General features: G+C 44.9%; 1 protein-coding gene across 1 annotated transcript; it reads left to right on the forward strand.

Moving 5' to 3' along the window:
• The first annotated feature begins 13,478 nt into the window (after window positions 1–13,478).
• Window positions 13,479–15,401, forward strand: LOC112343064 (pentatricopeptide repeat-containing protein At4g02750-like). Its single transcript, XM_024665930.1, has 3 exons — window positions 13,479–13,586; window positions 13,777–15,174; window positions 15,234–15,401. Exons 1-3 carry the CDS (start codon window positions 13,479–13,481, stop codon window positions 15,399–15,401), a joined length of 1,674 nt encoding a protein of 557 aa, XP_024521698.1.

The raw sequence follows: 15,401 nt of genomic DNA on the forward strand, positions 1-15,401 counted from the left end.
GAGGACCGTGGGACTTAGTGGTCGGGCCTGTGGGTCTCGATCCAGTGGCAGTGTTGGCAAACATGGCCAGGGGCAGAAAGGGACTTAGTGGGGACTGACAGAGGGATATTGGGGAAGGCTATTCCCCTTGTCGATGGGCATCCTAAGGATGCTAAGGAGTGGATCTGAGATGACCACTCACGGATGGTTTGCCTAGTCTTGGAGAGCCAAGACGGTGATGCAAGTGGTATTGGACTACCAGTGTGGCAAAGGTGATTGGGCATGGCCTTAGCGTAACGGGCTGCTATGTCGGTGGTACCTTTGAGTGTCGGTCATGGGATCGGACACGTGGAGCACTTGGACCAAGTGCAAATGTTGAGTGGCATGGATGCCATTCTCGGGGCTAGCAAGTCCCAAGTCCTGGATTGGACTTATGGAGGTTGTGAATGAGACTCCTCCAAGTGGTCAGAGGTGTGGTTAAGTGACTAAAGTAGAATGGAAAATTTAGTCGCTTACAATTTGGTATCGGAGCGGTCTCAGGTCCGACTCTGTTGGTTGGCTAAGGGAATCACACCACATGTTGATTGACATCTGACTGGTCCAGTTTGCTCCCGCTGGGCTCGACCCGAGGGGTAGGGTGTCAAGAGAGCAGGGCTCTCGGGAGAGCTATGGCTCTCAGCTTCCGTTCACGAGGGCGTGAACTTGCAGGGAAACGTGGTGGATTGTAAGCAACCAAAGGGAACGACTCGAGAGACGATCCATGGGGTTCAAATATAGAGGGAAAGGGCCCATGAATAAGAGTGCACCCCCTTTTCCAATCGGTTAAGGGTCTTGGGATATTTGGGGTTAAGCGTCCTTGGGTTTGAATAGTACTGGGCTGGGTGACCTCCCGGGAAGTCCAAACTAAGGAGCCTACATTTGGTATCAGAGCTGTTCCTTAGTCCAACTTTTATTGGTGCTCAAGTATATCACCACTAGTGTTGGCATCGGAAGGTCCGAGGAGTGGGCCTATCCTTGAGGAGTAGCAAGTCGGGAAGACATGGCTCTCCATTACAGTTCATGTATAAACTTGTAGACGAGGTGGTGGATAGAAAAGGGCCAATAATGGAACGACTTTGGGATCTTGGGAACAGTGCAAGGTTTTCCTCATTGAGTTGAGGATGTGATCCGGATGAGCATTTGTCTCAGCAAATTGGCTAAGGTTGTTGTGGTAAACAACTAAAGTTGGGATCACGGGAAAGATAGAGACTCCAAAACAATAAAGGAGTCACAAAATTATCCTCATATAGTTGAGGTTGGTGCTCATGAATGTGAGACCAGAGGTAATGACCGTGGGAGGTCAAATACGGAAGAGGACTCAAGTCCTTGAAATGGTAGCCAGGGCTACCTTTAATAAATGCTGGAACAACTCAAGGAGTTGGGGGGTGTACTTAGGGATGAGTTGGTGTTCTCATCACATGGACAAGTAGTCCTAAGGGGCAAAGGTTGCCCCCAGAGAACAAAATCAAGTGTCGGAGTAACACTTGTGAAAATAGTCCTTTTGAGTAGGACAGGAATGCAAGAAGTGTATTCCAGTGAGCTAGTGCCTCACAAGTAGGACCTTACGGGTCTGTGGATTAACTAAGTCCAAAACTGTTGGATGACTCAAGTAGAGTCAACGGATGGTCCTAAAAGGACTGATGGAAGCATTTGGACTGAGGTGTGTTGTACCCCACAAAGGATGGGAGGGGATCATAGGATCCAAGGATGAGAACAGAGGGTATCTCATCGATGGCAAAATGTGCCATGCTAAAGTTATGGGAAAGGTGTTCCCAGAAGAAAACAACTTTGACATAAAGTTGTGTGTGACCTCTATGGTGCAGTGCTAACGGATGGTTGGCATGAGAAAGAGCGGTGTTGGTCTTGGCAAAGACTTAAACACGAAGGGGAAATGTCATAGAGGTAGGCTCGTGGAGCCGATGGTGTGGAGACACCAAATGTGCCAAGGTGTGATACCTTGAGGCTATGTTGGTGGGTTCATGAGAACCCCTTGCCAAAGGAATCCCAATGGAAATGGGAATAGCATAGCCTAAGCTGCAGAGCATGCAGTTGGAGTGTGGTGACCCAGATAATGATGGAGGTGTGGAAGCACTAGCAATGAGTTGTAGGACTTGACAATTACAAGGCAACTAAGCAAGAGGTGCAAAATAACTGGTTAAACGGGTAGAAGGTAGCTACCCAAGACTTCTTAATAGCATAGGGAAGTTGGATATACCCTTACGAAGGATAACTTGCTTGTGTTGCGATATAGTAAGTCAATGTCATAAAAGGAAATACTCATTGTCAAGAAAGCCATCATTGGGACACCCGAACACTCTAGAACACCAGAAGGTGGTGTTTGATGTCGCGAGGGCAATGGATAAAGCCCAAGGGACTAAGTCCCTAGCGAATGATGGATAGAAGGTGCTATCCAAATGTCCAAAGTTGCGGAGACAAGAGAGGACTGTTTACCCGAGTTGGACAAAGCCAAAAATGGAATTTTGGCAAGGCTAGTGATGGGCATGTAAAGGCCCATAAGCAACAACGTAATCCCGGTGTGTGGGATTATAGGGTGAGCATACCTGGATTGAGGAACCACTCCCTAGGCTATTGGGTAGGTTCATCCCTAAGAATACTTGCTAAAGCATGATAGAAAGTGCAAAGCTATCCTCCTGGTCTGGAGGAGAATGACCAAAGGAAAAGTGTGAAGCCAAAAAGCAAGAAGTAAGGGGATAGAACCGAACCGTAGGAATCAAAGGGCATAACCAAGGTTGGTTATGCCAGCTGGGAGTGGAGAATCAAGTGGGGGCTCGAGGGTGTTGCCGCTAGCAACCGTGATGCCATGGAGAGTCTAAAATATGGAATTGTCCATGTTAGACTATGTGGCATTTGGAAGGCTTGCAAAAAGGGAGGCCTTAGCAAGCTGAGGGACAGAGTTCCTTCAAGGTTCCCAAAGACGATTCTAGGTAGCTTAGTACCTAGAAAGGCCAAGTGTAAATGGTTCATGGAACGCGCGAAATCAGAGTGGCGCAGCAGAAGCGTGGTCTTGAAACTTGCCATGAGGCAAGGCTATCAAGGTTAGGGAAGTAGTTCCTGAGTGTTCAAAGAGAGGGCTTTGAACGAAAGTCGATGGTCAAGGACTTTCACGCTTATGCAGGAACCATGTTACAGTGGTCGGAGGACTTGCCAAGCGAGATTGGCACGTCGGGGGAACAAATACCCTAGTTGAAGGTGATAACTTCAAAAAGGGTGGGCCATGGGGCCGAGCATGGAGGAGTCCATGCATGATCACAGACATGTCAAGTGAGAGGACTTGGCAGTGTGGAGGAACTAGGTTCCTAAGCTGTGATCTGTAGCGCGCTTTAAAAATAAGTTGGTGCACCGGCGTGGGGAGTCACGCCAGGCATCTTGTGTGATGCCGTCCGTAGATGCATATACGGAGGTTGGGTTCGAGTCCCGACCCTCTAGTGCTTGGGTTCGAGTCCCAAATCACTAGGGTGTGGTGATGGTTTGGAATATGAGGACACTCATATTTCGGTGGTCATGGACTCTCAGTGGGGAGACTGGTTTGGGCACACCGCCAAGCGAGGGATGCCTCGGAGTCGTGATGCACGGTTAGATTGCTTAGTGTGAAAGCTCGGCATATCTAACTTGAACGCTTTGGTGCGAGTGGCACCAAGGACGTGGTGAGTGAGATGGGGACACCTAATCTCAGTTGCTATGGACCCTTGGCCGGAAGGGCTGGCTTGGGCGCACCGCCAAGTGTGGGGGATGCCCCCGGGGTCGTAGTTAACAAATTAAAGGTCTGGAAGACCTAGTACCTATTGGCCGAGGTGAGATCACTAGGTGATCTTGTGGCTAAATAAGGACAAGGTCCTTGTTTGGGTTAAGGAATAAGGTTCCTAGTTCAAAGTGTTGATTTGAACTATTGATGATGGTGTGGCTTGGTCAAGGTGACCAAGTGGGAAAAGCACCCTAGGGAAATGAGCTATGTCATTGCGATGGCATAGTGTGTCCAAGGAAAGTAGTCTCTAAAGAGACCCATGGGAGGGTCACAAAGTTGGGCCGTGGATAGAGCCCACAGCAGAAGATGCTAAAGAGACTTACTAGGGGCGAACACCCTAGTCTTGGCAAAGCAGAGCCTTTGCTAAGGAATCACAAGAATACCTCAAGGAGGGAGGTAGAGATTCGATGTTGCTTGGTGCAACAATCAACGGATAGGAGCAAAAGATGAGTGGCCAAGATAGGGCCGTGGAATCCCTTGGAAGGAATCCAAGTGACAAAGTTAGGCGAGGAACACTAATGTGTTGGACGCTAACAAATTCCGGAAAAGGAAGTGTGTTTCCAAGGATGAATTCCGAATTGCTCTGATTTGGCGAAAGTGGAAGCTCCAAGGGAGGGAGCGGTAAGGTAGCCAAATGATAGGGCCATGGACAGCCCTAGCACAAAGTATGATAAATGGAACTTAGTGCCCAAGGTGGCACGAAATAGAAGAGAGGATGATGGTGCCCTCAAGTAATGAGCTTCCTAGGATGGGGAAGTGGAGTTGCACAATCTGTGCAATGCAAGGTGTTGGAGACACCTAGGAAATTGACTTCCAAAAGTCAAAAGAGTAAAAGTTCCAAGGTGCAAACGTTCAATAGATGGAAATTGAGACTACTTGAGAAGGAGTAGCGGGATTGACTTAGAGAAGGGTCTCTAAAAGGTTTAGCGAGAACTAAACCAATAAAAGGAGAGAACCACTACATGTGGTCCAATTAGTCTCTAAGTTGGAGAGACAACCCCTTTAAAGGATAGGTAAGGCATGGTGAGCCTTTGGTGTCAAACCATTGAGGAATATGCAAAAGGCATGGTGAGCCTTCAATGGCAAACCATTGACGAATATGGAGAAGGCATGGTGAGCCTTCAATGTCAAACCATTGACAAATATTGGCTAGGTGCCAAGGATGGAAATGGTAACACATGCGGGTGTTACTTTATAAAATGGTTTACCGTTCGATGAGGACATCGAACTTCGTCTATGGGTGGTGGAGTTGTGAGACACAAAATCCCTAGGCCCCAAAGTAGAGCCGGAAAGGGCGCCACGTGGTAGTGGCCGAAGCGAGAGCCAAACGAGCGTAACACGTTTGGACCAAAAGCTCCGACTTGAAAAGACAAGAGCGGGAGTGGAACTCCCAACGAAGTGCTCGAGGAACGAGCACGAAGCGAGCAAAAGGCGAGGCTCCAAAAAGGGACCCAAAAGGACCAACACATGACACGTGGGAGTCCGAAGTGGAGTCTGAGATGGACCCGAGATGGAGTCCGAGATGGAGTCCCAAGTGGAGTCCGAGGTGGACCCGAGATGGACCCGAGTTGGAGTCCGAAGTGGAGTCCGAGATGGACCCGAGATGGAGTCCGAGATGGAGTCCAAGATGGAGTCCGAGGTGGACCCGAGATGGACCCGAGTTGGAGTCCGAAGTGGAGTCCGAGATGGACTCGAGATGGAGTCCGAGATGGAGTCCGAGATGGAGTCCGAGGTGGACCCGAGATGGACCCGAAATGGAGTCCGAGATGGAGTCCGAGATGGACCCGAGATGGAGTCCGAGATGGAGTCCGAGATGGACCCGAGATGGACCCAAGATGGAGTCCGAGATGGAGTCCGAGATGGACCCGAGATGGAGTCCGAGATGGAGTCTGAGATGGAGTCCGAGATGGAGTCCGAAGTCGAGACCGAGACCGGGACCGAGACCGAGACCGAGACCGAGACCGAGATCGGGACCGAGACCGAGACCGAGGCCAAGGCCGAGACCGAGCCCGAGCCCGAGTCCGAGTCCGAATCCGAGTCCGAGTTCGAGTCCGAGTCCGAGTCCGAGTCCGGAGCCTGAGAGGGTGAAAGCCCAAAGCGTTCGTCTCCCAGACCCTGGGGGGTTTGGTGAGCTCCAAAAGTATAGTAGGGGGAGGACTGTAGTGGAGCCAGTTTGGCCAGGAAAGGCCAGTTTGGCCCAGGAAGGCCGGACCCAGTGTTGGGTGATGAGCTGCCCACTGGGAAGTCCAAGACTAGAGTGAACACGGACCGACAAGTGGGGTAGCTTGGTGAAGTGTTCAAGAGCCGGCTCTAGTTCCCCCGGGAGATCGACTGGCCGATGCTCCCAGTCCAAGTGTGGGTGGCACTACCTACTTGGATACCTGGTGTGGCTCAACGGAACCCGCTCTAAGCCCATGGCTAGAGCACCCAAGGGCAGAAGGCGAGGAGAGTACCCAGGTGGCTCGCGTAAGGCCACGGTGTTCCGAAATGTTGTCCCAAAGGCCCAGACTGTGGAAAGGAAGAGGAGCAGTCCTCTGGGGTAGTGACCAAGGACACAGTCGTGTGGTGAGGAAGTCCCAGAGGACCGTGGGACTTAGTGGTCGGGCCTGTGGGTCTCGATCCAGTGGCAGTGTTGGCAAACACGGCCAGGGGCAGAAAGGGACTTAGTGGGGACTGACAGAGGGATATTGGGGAAGGCTATTCCCCTTGTCGATGGGCATCCTAAGGATGCTAAGGAGTGGATCTGAGATGACCACTCACGGATGGTTTGCCTAGTCTTGGAGAGCCAAGACGGTGATGCAAGTGGTATTGGACTACCAGTGTGGCAAAGGTGATTGGGCATGGCCTTAGCGTAACGGGCTGCTATGTCGGTGGTACCTTTGAGTGTCGGTCATGGGATCGGACACGTGGAGCACTTGGACCAAGTGCAAATGTTGAGTGGCATGGATGCCATTCTCGGGGCTAGCAAGTCCCAAGTCCTGGATTGGACTTATGGAGGTTGTGAATGAGACTCCTCCAAGTGGTCAGAGGTGTGGTTAAGTGACTAAAGTAGAATGGAAAATTTAGTCGCTTACAATTTGGTATCGGAGCGGTCTCAGGTCCGACTCTGTTGGTTGGCTAAGGGAACTACACCACATGTTGATTGACATCTGACTGGTCCAGTTTGCTCCCGCTGGGCTCGACCCGAGGGGTAGGGTGTCAAGAGAGCAGGGCTCTCGGGAGAGCTATGGCTCTCAGCTTCCGTTCACGAGGGCGTGAACTTGCAGGGAAACGTGGTGGATTGTAAGCAACCAAAGGGAACGACTCGAGAGACGATCCATGGGGTTCAAATATAGAGGGAAAGGAACCAACTTAAGCTTAGCATAATGGATCACCATTGAGAATCCAGTCAAAGCTACTATAATGTTATTACTTGCAAATAGACTAGCTTCACCATCAACCACTTTGGGGTTGATCATTGTTTGACCAAGCAACTTCGTAAACACATTGTTTATTATCACATGGATATGATATAGAAATCACAATGACTTGATCATCAATTGAGCAACACCATGAGCAACTCCCACATCATTACTATAAAGGTTTACGTGACTATCAAGTGCCAACTCGATTCGACAAAATACACCATAAATGCCACACCCCACCAATAGAAATTTACAACATTTAACACCACAAATTTTTGTTCACAACACAGACAAGCTCATGCCACTCTCTTTTTGACTAACCTCAAAACTAATCCAACATTAAGCTACTTAAGGAGCAATAGCAAGGTTTCCCGAAAAAAAAGTGAGTATTGCAACCCAAGTCTTCAAAAACAAGCCTCTCCTTTACGTTCAAAGATGTTAAAACTCAGACACCCTCCAGCCGTTGTGCTTGTCCATGAACCTTTATCTCATACCTGGGGTATTACGTTTATGTTGGACAAGTATATAACTTGATGGCAAGAGTATAATGTTTGAGTCTTGTGAAGGCAAGTTGAAATAGTGATTGCTAATTGCTTGGCAACTAATAATTACTTGTAGACTTTGTCAAGGACTGTTGACACTTGCTTCACTCAATGTTGATTTAGCAGTGATGCATTTGCTTTACCAGTTAGTGTTGCAAAGGATTGTGTCATAGGCTTGCTTTCCATATTGGGATATCAACTCTACCTTTGACGATATTATTTAGTTGTGTTTAATCCATAGTGTTAGATTTTATGGAGTCTTGGATGTGGTGAATCACTCTTTGATGATGTGTTATCTGTAAGTGAGTATTGTTGAAAAATTAGTCTTAAATACTGACTAAATTATCTTCAGTTTTGGTTAGCTTGGTTGCTAAAGAATTTTGAATGGTGATTCACTTTTGTTTTCTATTAGCTTTATTATGGTGTTGATAGCATTGAAGTGATGCCTTGTCGTTGACAATATTGATATTGAGATTCAAGTGAAATGAAATGTCTCTCCTTAGAATTGATATTGAATTTCATTAGTCTTGATATAGATAGTGTTAATGATTTAGTTATAGCTTTATGTTATTAACATTCATGCATTTGTTAATTAGCAACTTGACGTTGAAACGATCTGAGTGGCAAGTGGAGTTAGTTGTGTTCTAGATGAGATTGCTTAGTCAAGGTTGAGTTTTAGCTTTTCCTTGAAAAGTGATTTAGTCATGGACTATACTAACTTTACGAGAGGAAGAATTAGTGATTGATATTAAAATGTTTGAATCTTAGTTGGATTTAATTTGGGAATATATCGATTATTGATGATTCTTCTAGTACTTGTTATGAAGTGAGTTACGTTTTATTATAGATGGATTCATGAAGGATCGATTAGTTGGTCACTTGTTGAGCATCGCTTCGTTATGCTTAACTTTTGGATTAATGCAGATATGTTCTTCATTAGCTTTAACATTATGTAGTTTAACTTGTGGATGTGTTGAAGAAGATATTATGGGTTGTACCATGATTTCTTCTTTAGCATTAATGTTAGTTCTTGCGAAACACGTGATCATTTATTAATCAATATTTAACTATAGGCTTCTTTGAGCTTTTGGTTCCTTGAATTTTGTGCTCATTGTTTCATTTGTTAGAAGTTGTTAGGGAAGGCATTTTGGCTCATTAGCTTCGATGTTAAAGTTAATATTTACATTTGGCAATCATTAATGATGATTAACTATCATCTGGGATAGTTGATTAGCATTGTCAAATATTTTACTAAATCATTGTTGGTGTTGAATGATTTACCATTCTTATGGTGGTAAATTATTTCTTTGCCAATAATTATATATTTATCTATTGATAAGATAATTGATGATCTTTCATTCTAGTTAGTTGTTCTCTTTAATAACTTTTGGTATTTTGCATTACTATAAGTTCTTTGTGGTTTGCCCTATATTAGTCTCTTGGGTTTGAGACATCGGTAGGATGTTGTTGACGCTTACTTAAGCAACTCTAGTTCCTTAGTATTATTAACCAAAATTTATTCAAATTGACTAATGTGATAGTTGGTATAAACAAGTGTTTGTTAGTCTTACTGCATTCATTCTGTTCTGTTGATTGTTGTTACAGTTAATTCTGATAGATTAGATGATATTTCCTATAGGTGATATATTCGCAAGTATTTGCTTGCCAGTCGATGATACTTTGTGTTCTTTGAGTTATCTTATGTAAATTGTTTAGCATGCTATCTAAAATATTTGATAGTTAAGTTTTATCATCAAGTATTATTCATGGTATACTTGCTATTGAATTTTGTTAGATAGTGAATCTTATTTTTTCCAATCATATCGATCTTGATGGTTTCTGTACTCTAATACTAGTTTATCAGATGATAACTTACATAGGATACTTTTATGTTCTAATATATTTAATCACTGATAATTAAGTCTCTAAAGTATCATTGTCTATGACTTTAATATTTTCCATCTATTGATCTTTGAGTTTAGGCCAATATAAGCAGACTGGCTTTGACACTTCTTTTTCGATGTTCCTTATTCGATTATAAAGGGTGTGACTTAATAATCTATCTAAACCTTACTAACGAGTTTGGTTTTTTTGCTCAGGAGGGTTAGGGCCTCTAACTTCTCTCTCTATATCCCTACGAGTAGGGGCGTATCACACTTTTGTAAGTTGGGTGACACCTAGAGTAGCAAGGGTGGTTGACTCTGTTGGTCATTTCCTTATCAATGACAGCCGGAAAGTGTCTGAGTTGGTAGCACATCCATGTTAGACAAAGAGGTTACCCTAACTCATTTAAGTTTGTGCATTTATCACATAGTATGATCACTGTGAACTTTTTCTAAAGTTGTTTCCTTGCTGGTGGTCTAGACTGAAGTATGCATTGACAAGGACGTTGATCTTCCCTAAGGGGGGGGAGAGTGTTGCGAATATGACTTCGGGTATCAAAAGTTACTTGTCGGCTGTCCTTTCAGATATTCTTTCCTTACTGCCGCGATGGAAGGAGGTCGGTATTGCTGGGACCCTTTATCAATCCCTTTTGTTCAAGTGTTAGTAAACTGGACTTTGCATATATACTTGGTTGGACAAGCATAAGGACGAATTCCTAAGTGTCTATTTAGCCAAGCATACTTGGCCCGGCTTATTAGTTTTCTTTTGCTCTGTCTTACACTAGCTTAACAAGAACCCTTGCGTATTGAAACTAATCCTTTAATATCACTGGATGATAGCTTACCGTGTTTGCCAAACACCCTTGCTATCATGCCCTTTATGTTAGTCTCATTTTGGTCCCAAATGCTATTTATGGAAAGTGTCTAGATTTACTCATTTGGCATATTTGGTCCCATGTCCAAATTCGCAATCTAAAGACATTCCATATTTAGTAAGTTTTGAGCTTGTCCCAAAGACTAACTCCTGATACTAAAGGAGGTTTGGGGTCCAAAGCGTGTGTTCCTAATGGGGGGGAGGGGCAGCCATGGGGGGTTCCAAATGTATAGTAGGGCTAGTGGGTAGGTTGGGCATGACTGACCAATCTGAAACATAATCTAGCTCCTTTTTACATGTTTTATTCTGCGTTTGGCTTAGGTCTAAGCCCAAGTTCCATTCCATGCTAGCTGGTGGAGTACCCATATCCTTACAGTAAGCCGCCAATAGGCTGAAATAGTGCCAAACTCCATTTAACTCTGTTTTGTGTGTTAGTTTTGGCATTGGGATGTTAGATACTCTAAGATTGTTCCAAATTGCTTTGCACTCCTATTCCTTTGCTCCTTAGGCTATGCACTTAAGAATCATTCTATGCTCCAATGTTATTACTCCTTAGCTCCATGCTTGGGAGTTTAGTATTGTTCCTTTATTCAATGGCCCAAAGCCCTAAAACTTGGGTTCTACAGCACTGTCCTTTGGACACATGGCATATAGAGGGTTTAGGTTCCACTTCATAGTTATCCTATGGTAAATCACCATAGGATAAAAGGTAAAAACCATGTGCACTACATTTGACATGATATTCAATGGACTGATCCTCTAGAAATTATGCATATGTAGTACTTGAAATAGTTCGTACAAAAGGATCATGAATAACTAATACCACCTACAGATCCACGAATATGCTATAATTTATAACACAGCAATTAAATATTAGTACTTCACTATTCATATCAATTAATAAGTATTAAGGTTTTAATTTCTATTCTATTAATATAAATTATTATTTATTAGCTTTAGTTATATTAAATTTACTTAAAGATCCTTAAGAAAGAATAAAATATAAACATGTTTATATTTATAAATACGAGATTAATCTGAATTATTTTCAACCATTAAATGGTAGTATACCAAGCATATTCTAGGTATATCCACTATCCCTCTACAAGTTTGCTTAAGCAACTAAAATGTTTTATACTTGTATTATAATTGATTAATGTCAATAGTTCTCCTATATAATAAACCTCATCAAACATGTTTAAATAGTATTTTATTTAGATGTAGTGCATTTTAAATTTGTTTTGATGTGGCAAACACGTGGCAAGAGCAAAACGAATGTTATTAGTACTTTTCTATTCATATCAATTAACAACTGTTAAGGTTTTAATTGCTGTGTTATAAATTATAGCATATTTATATTTTATAAACTTTAACCTCTAACTTCTTTTAGAGTTTGCTCAAGCCAATGTCCACCACATCACAAGCACCACTTAACCCTCCTTTAATTGTTCCTTGCAGAGGAGATACTTATAACCATCATGCTTCCCCTTGCCATGCCCACAATAGTGGCATTTGCATTTGCTGCAAATATCATTGCATAACTAAGGAAGAACTTGTTTCAAAACTGGTTGGATGGGCCATTGTTCCACCAATAATGTTGCTGCACTGGTGTTCTATAATTCTTGAGCCATTGAAGGCATATGTTCAAGCAATAATTGGCAAAATATCCATCATACTTCTGATGTCACTAACAAACAAGTGTGTCTCCTTCGAAGGTGATGCATGGTTTCTACCTTTGACATTGAACATGCATAGATCAGAGAAAAAGTGCAAAAGGACAATGAATATTGTACATTGTGGCCTAGCCTAGTGCATACTTTGTGGCTCATTTTGCCTCATGAATGTATAATTCTTCACAATGTCAAATGCTGTGAGCATAGAACCAATAGATGAATTACTCTTCAATTGCTTAAATTGGTTGTCTTATCATCTCGCAATATGGCACATAACTGTAAGCTGTTTCCAGAAAGCATTGACCAATTTGGTCCTAGTAGTCTTTCTAGTTTCTAGAACCATACAAGATGGATTGTGCTATGTAGGTCTACTATGGACTGTCTATGAGCGACTGATCAATGGGACAGATGGAGAAAGGTTGGTGAAGACATGTTGCAAAACAATTTAAAAGTTGTTGGTTCAATAGATGGATATTCCATCATAGAAACTAAGGATAACATGAAAAGAGTGTTTCCAAATTTCAATTATGACTTAAATGACATTCCTGAGGAAAAGGAAAATTGAGTTTTATAACTGTATTGGTATATAATGTCTTGCTTCACTTTTATAGAATAATGCTTTGTGTCTGGCTGTGGGGAATGTGGGCATTAGAAGGAAGCAGATAGTGGCCCTAATTTCCCTTCTTGCCTTCACCAATCCCACCTGCATTTCTTCAGGATGCCTCCACTTGGAAAAACTATCTATACAGCTATGCCTCGTAGAAAAGATATATGCCGTCTTTTCATTTGTTGCATGTGTTTCAAACCAAGTTATGCACAAGGACTGGAGCAGAGCCCATTCTTGCACTCGATCAAAAGAGACCCAAGAGCAGAAGCTAGCGCTCCACTTGGTCCATGAGTTGGTTCCAGAATCATAGATCCAGGTGGCTAAGCCTTTCTGCTGCCACCTAAACAAGACAAGCTAGAAGCAGCCAGGGACGCATGGATCATGAGCCACTACATACTAGATGCGAGCTAAGTATTTATTCTGGATGGGAGCATGGACTTGGGTGTAGTGCCCTGCAGGAGCTGTAGAAGCATAAGATCGGCCCATGGTGAGGGAGCACAGCACTCGAGGTTGTAGCTTGGCGGGATGCAGCCACAGCTAGAACTTGATGCTCGTAGCCGATGACTTTTGCAGGATCGCCAACCTGTGAATCTTCTTCAAATATCCAGATTGATTCTATATTTGCTTTTTGAGAGCCAAACCGTTAAATCTAATACGTCCATTCATAATCTAACGGTTGGCGATGAGAGTAGAGGACTCAAGGTTTGTGTCGCAATGAAGAGAGGGAGGGGGTCCAAGGTTTACGTAGCGTCCTCGCTGGTGAATCTGGTCGCGGTGAGAAGCTCTGGGTTACTCAGGGCCCCCGACACCTTGCTTGCAAGGGTATGAGCAATAGCAATACATCAACACCCACAACTTGTTGAAAGTCAAAGAAAGTCAAATGGAGTTCAGAACAAAAGGAGGAGAACCAGATTCTACTTTGATGGTAGCTTATGCAATGTCCATCACGGAATCTCCTCCAATTCCTTCGACTCTCCCGTTTCTCAAGAACAAATCTTTCTATGCCCAACAGATCCGGTCTTGTGCAGCATCCAAGGATCCAAGCCAGGCCAAGAGACTCCACGAGGAAATCCTTGGGACTCATCTCTGGGACAATCGCTACATCAGCAATCTCCTCATCGAGATGTATGGAAAGTGTGGAAGCGTGGACAGAGCACTTGACGTGTTTCATAGGATCCCTCTGCCAAACTCCTTCTCGTGGAACATCATGATAGCCGCATACATCCAGAACGGGCAGCTCCAAGAAGCTGAGAAGATGTTTGCAAGAATGCCGGTTAAGAACGTTGTCTCGTGGAATGCGATGGTAACGGCATATGCTCATTTTGGGCAGATGGAGCAAGCGGTTGAAACTTTTGAAAGCATGCCCGAGAAGGACACAACGTCCTACAACGCAATGCTTACGGCATTAACAGAGAGAGGCGAAATGAGAAAAGTGGAAGAGTTCTTTGAGAAAATCCCAGACAAAGATCCGGTGTCTTGGAGTATAATTGTTACTGCTTATGCCCAAGCTGGGCATATGGAAAAAGCTCTGGAGTTCCTTGAGAGAATGCCGGGGGCGTGTGTCTTTGCCTGGAACGCTCTCCTGTCGGGCTACACAATCCATGGAAGGATTGACGATGCGAAAAAATTGTTTGAGAGAATGCCACAGCGCGACTCTGTGTCATGGAACACTCTCATGTCGGCGTACGCTCAGCTTGGTCGATTTGCCGAGGCCAAGTCTCTGTTTGATCGGACTCCACAGCGCAACCTCGTCTCCTGGAACATTATGATCAATGCATACGCAGTGAATCGCCAGCCTCACGAAGCACACCGCGTTCTTGATCGAATGCCGAGAAAAGACTCTACCTCGTGGAACGCAGTGATGGGAGCCTACGCACAGAACGGCCTCCCGGAAGAAGCCAAGCTCATATTTGATAGAATGCCGTCCAAAAACTCCATCTCCTGGACGATCATGGTGGTGGCCTACGCGAAATCCGGCAACGTAGAGCTCGCGAGGAGCTTCTTCGACAAAATCTCTCACCGAAACTTGGTGTGCTGGAACACGATGATCACGGCGTACTCCCAGCACGGTCAAGCCCGGCAAGCCTTCACTCTACTGGGCTCCATGGATTTGGATGGCACCAAACCCGACAACATCACTCTTGTCGCAGTCTTGGACGCCTGTGCCAGTTCCAACGCCTTGTCGGACGGTCGGATGGTTCACGACATGGCGGCAAGCGACAAGGCTCTGCTAGATCCTGTCGTGGAGAGCGCGCTCGTCAACATGTACTCCCGCTGTGGCTGCCTGGGAGAAGCCCGACAGGTGTTTGAGAGCTCGGTGGATCGAGACGTGGTGGTGTGGACAACAATGGTGACGGCCTATGCGCAGAGCGGCCATACCAAGGAGACGATCGAGCTCTTCCTGGCGATGGTGTGTGACGGCCTTCCACCGGACCCCATAACATTCACCGCGGTCTTCTCGGCTTGTAGCCATGCCGGAAAACTCGATGTAGCATTGGAGTTCTTCGTGACAATGGTTGGAGATTTCGGTACCTCGGCTCAGAGGGATCACTACAGCATCATGGTCGATCTGCTGGGACGATCCGGGAGGACGGCAGAGGCGCGAGAGCTCATGGATTCTATGCCGTGCGAGCCTGA

Source organism: Selaginella moellendorffii, unplaced genomic scaffold (genome assembly GCF_000143415.4).
Source record: "Selaginella moellendorffii unplaced genomic scaffold, v1.0 SELMOscaffold_130, whole genome shotgun sequence".
NCBI classification, from domain to species: domain Eukaryota; kingdom Viridiplantae; phylum Streptophyta; class Lycopodiopsida; order Selaginellales; family Selaginellaceae; genus Selaginella; species Selaginella moellendorffii.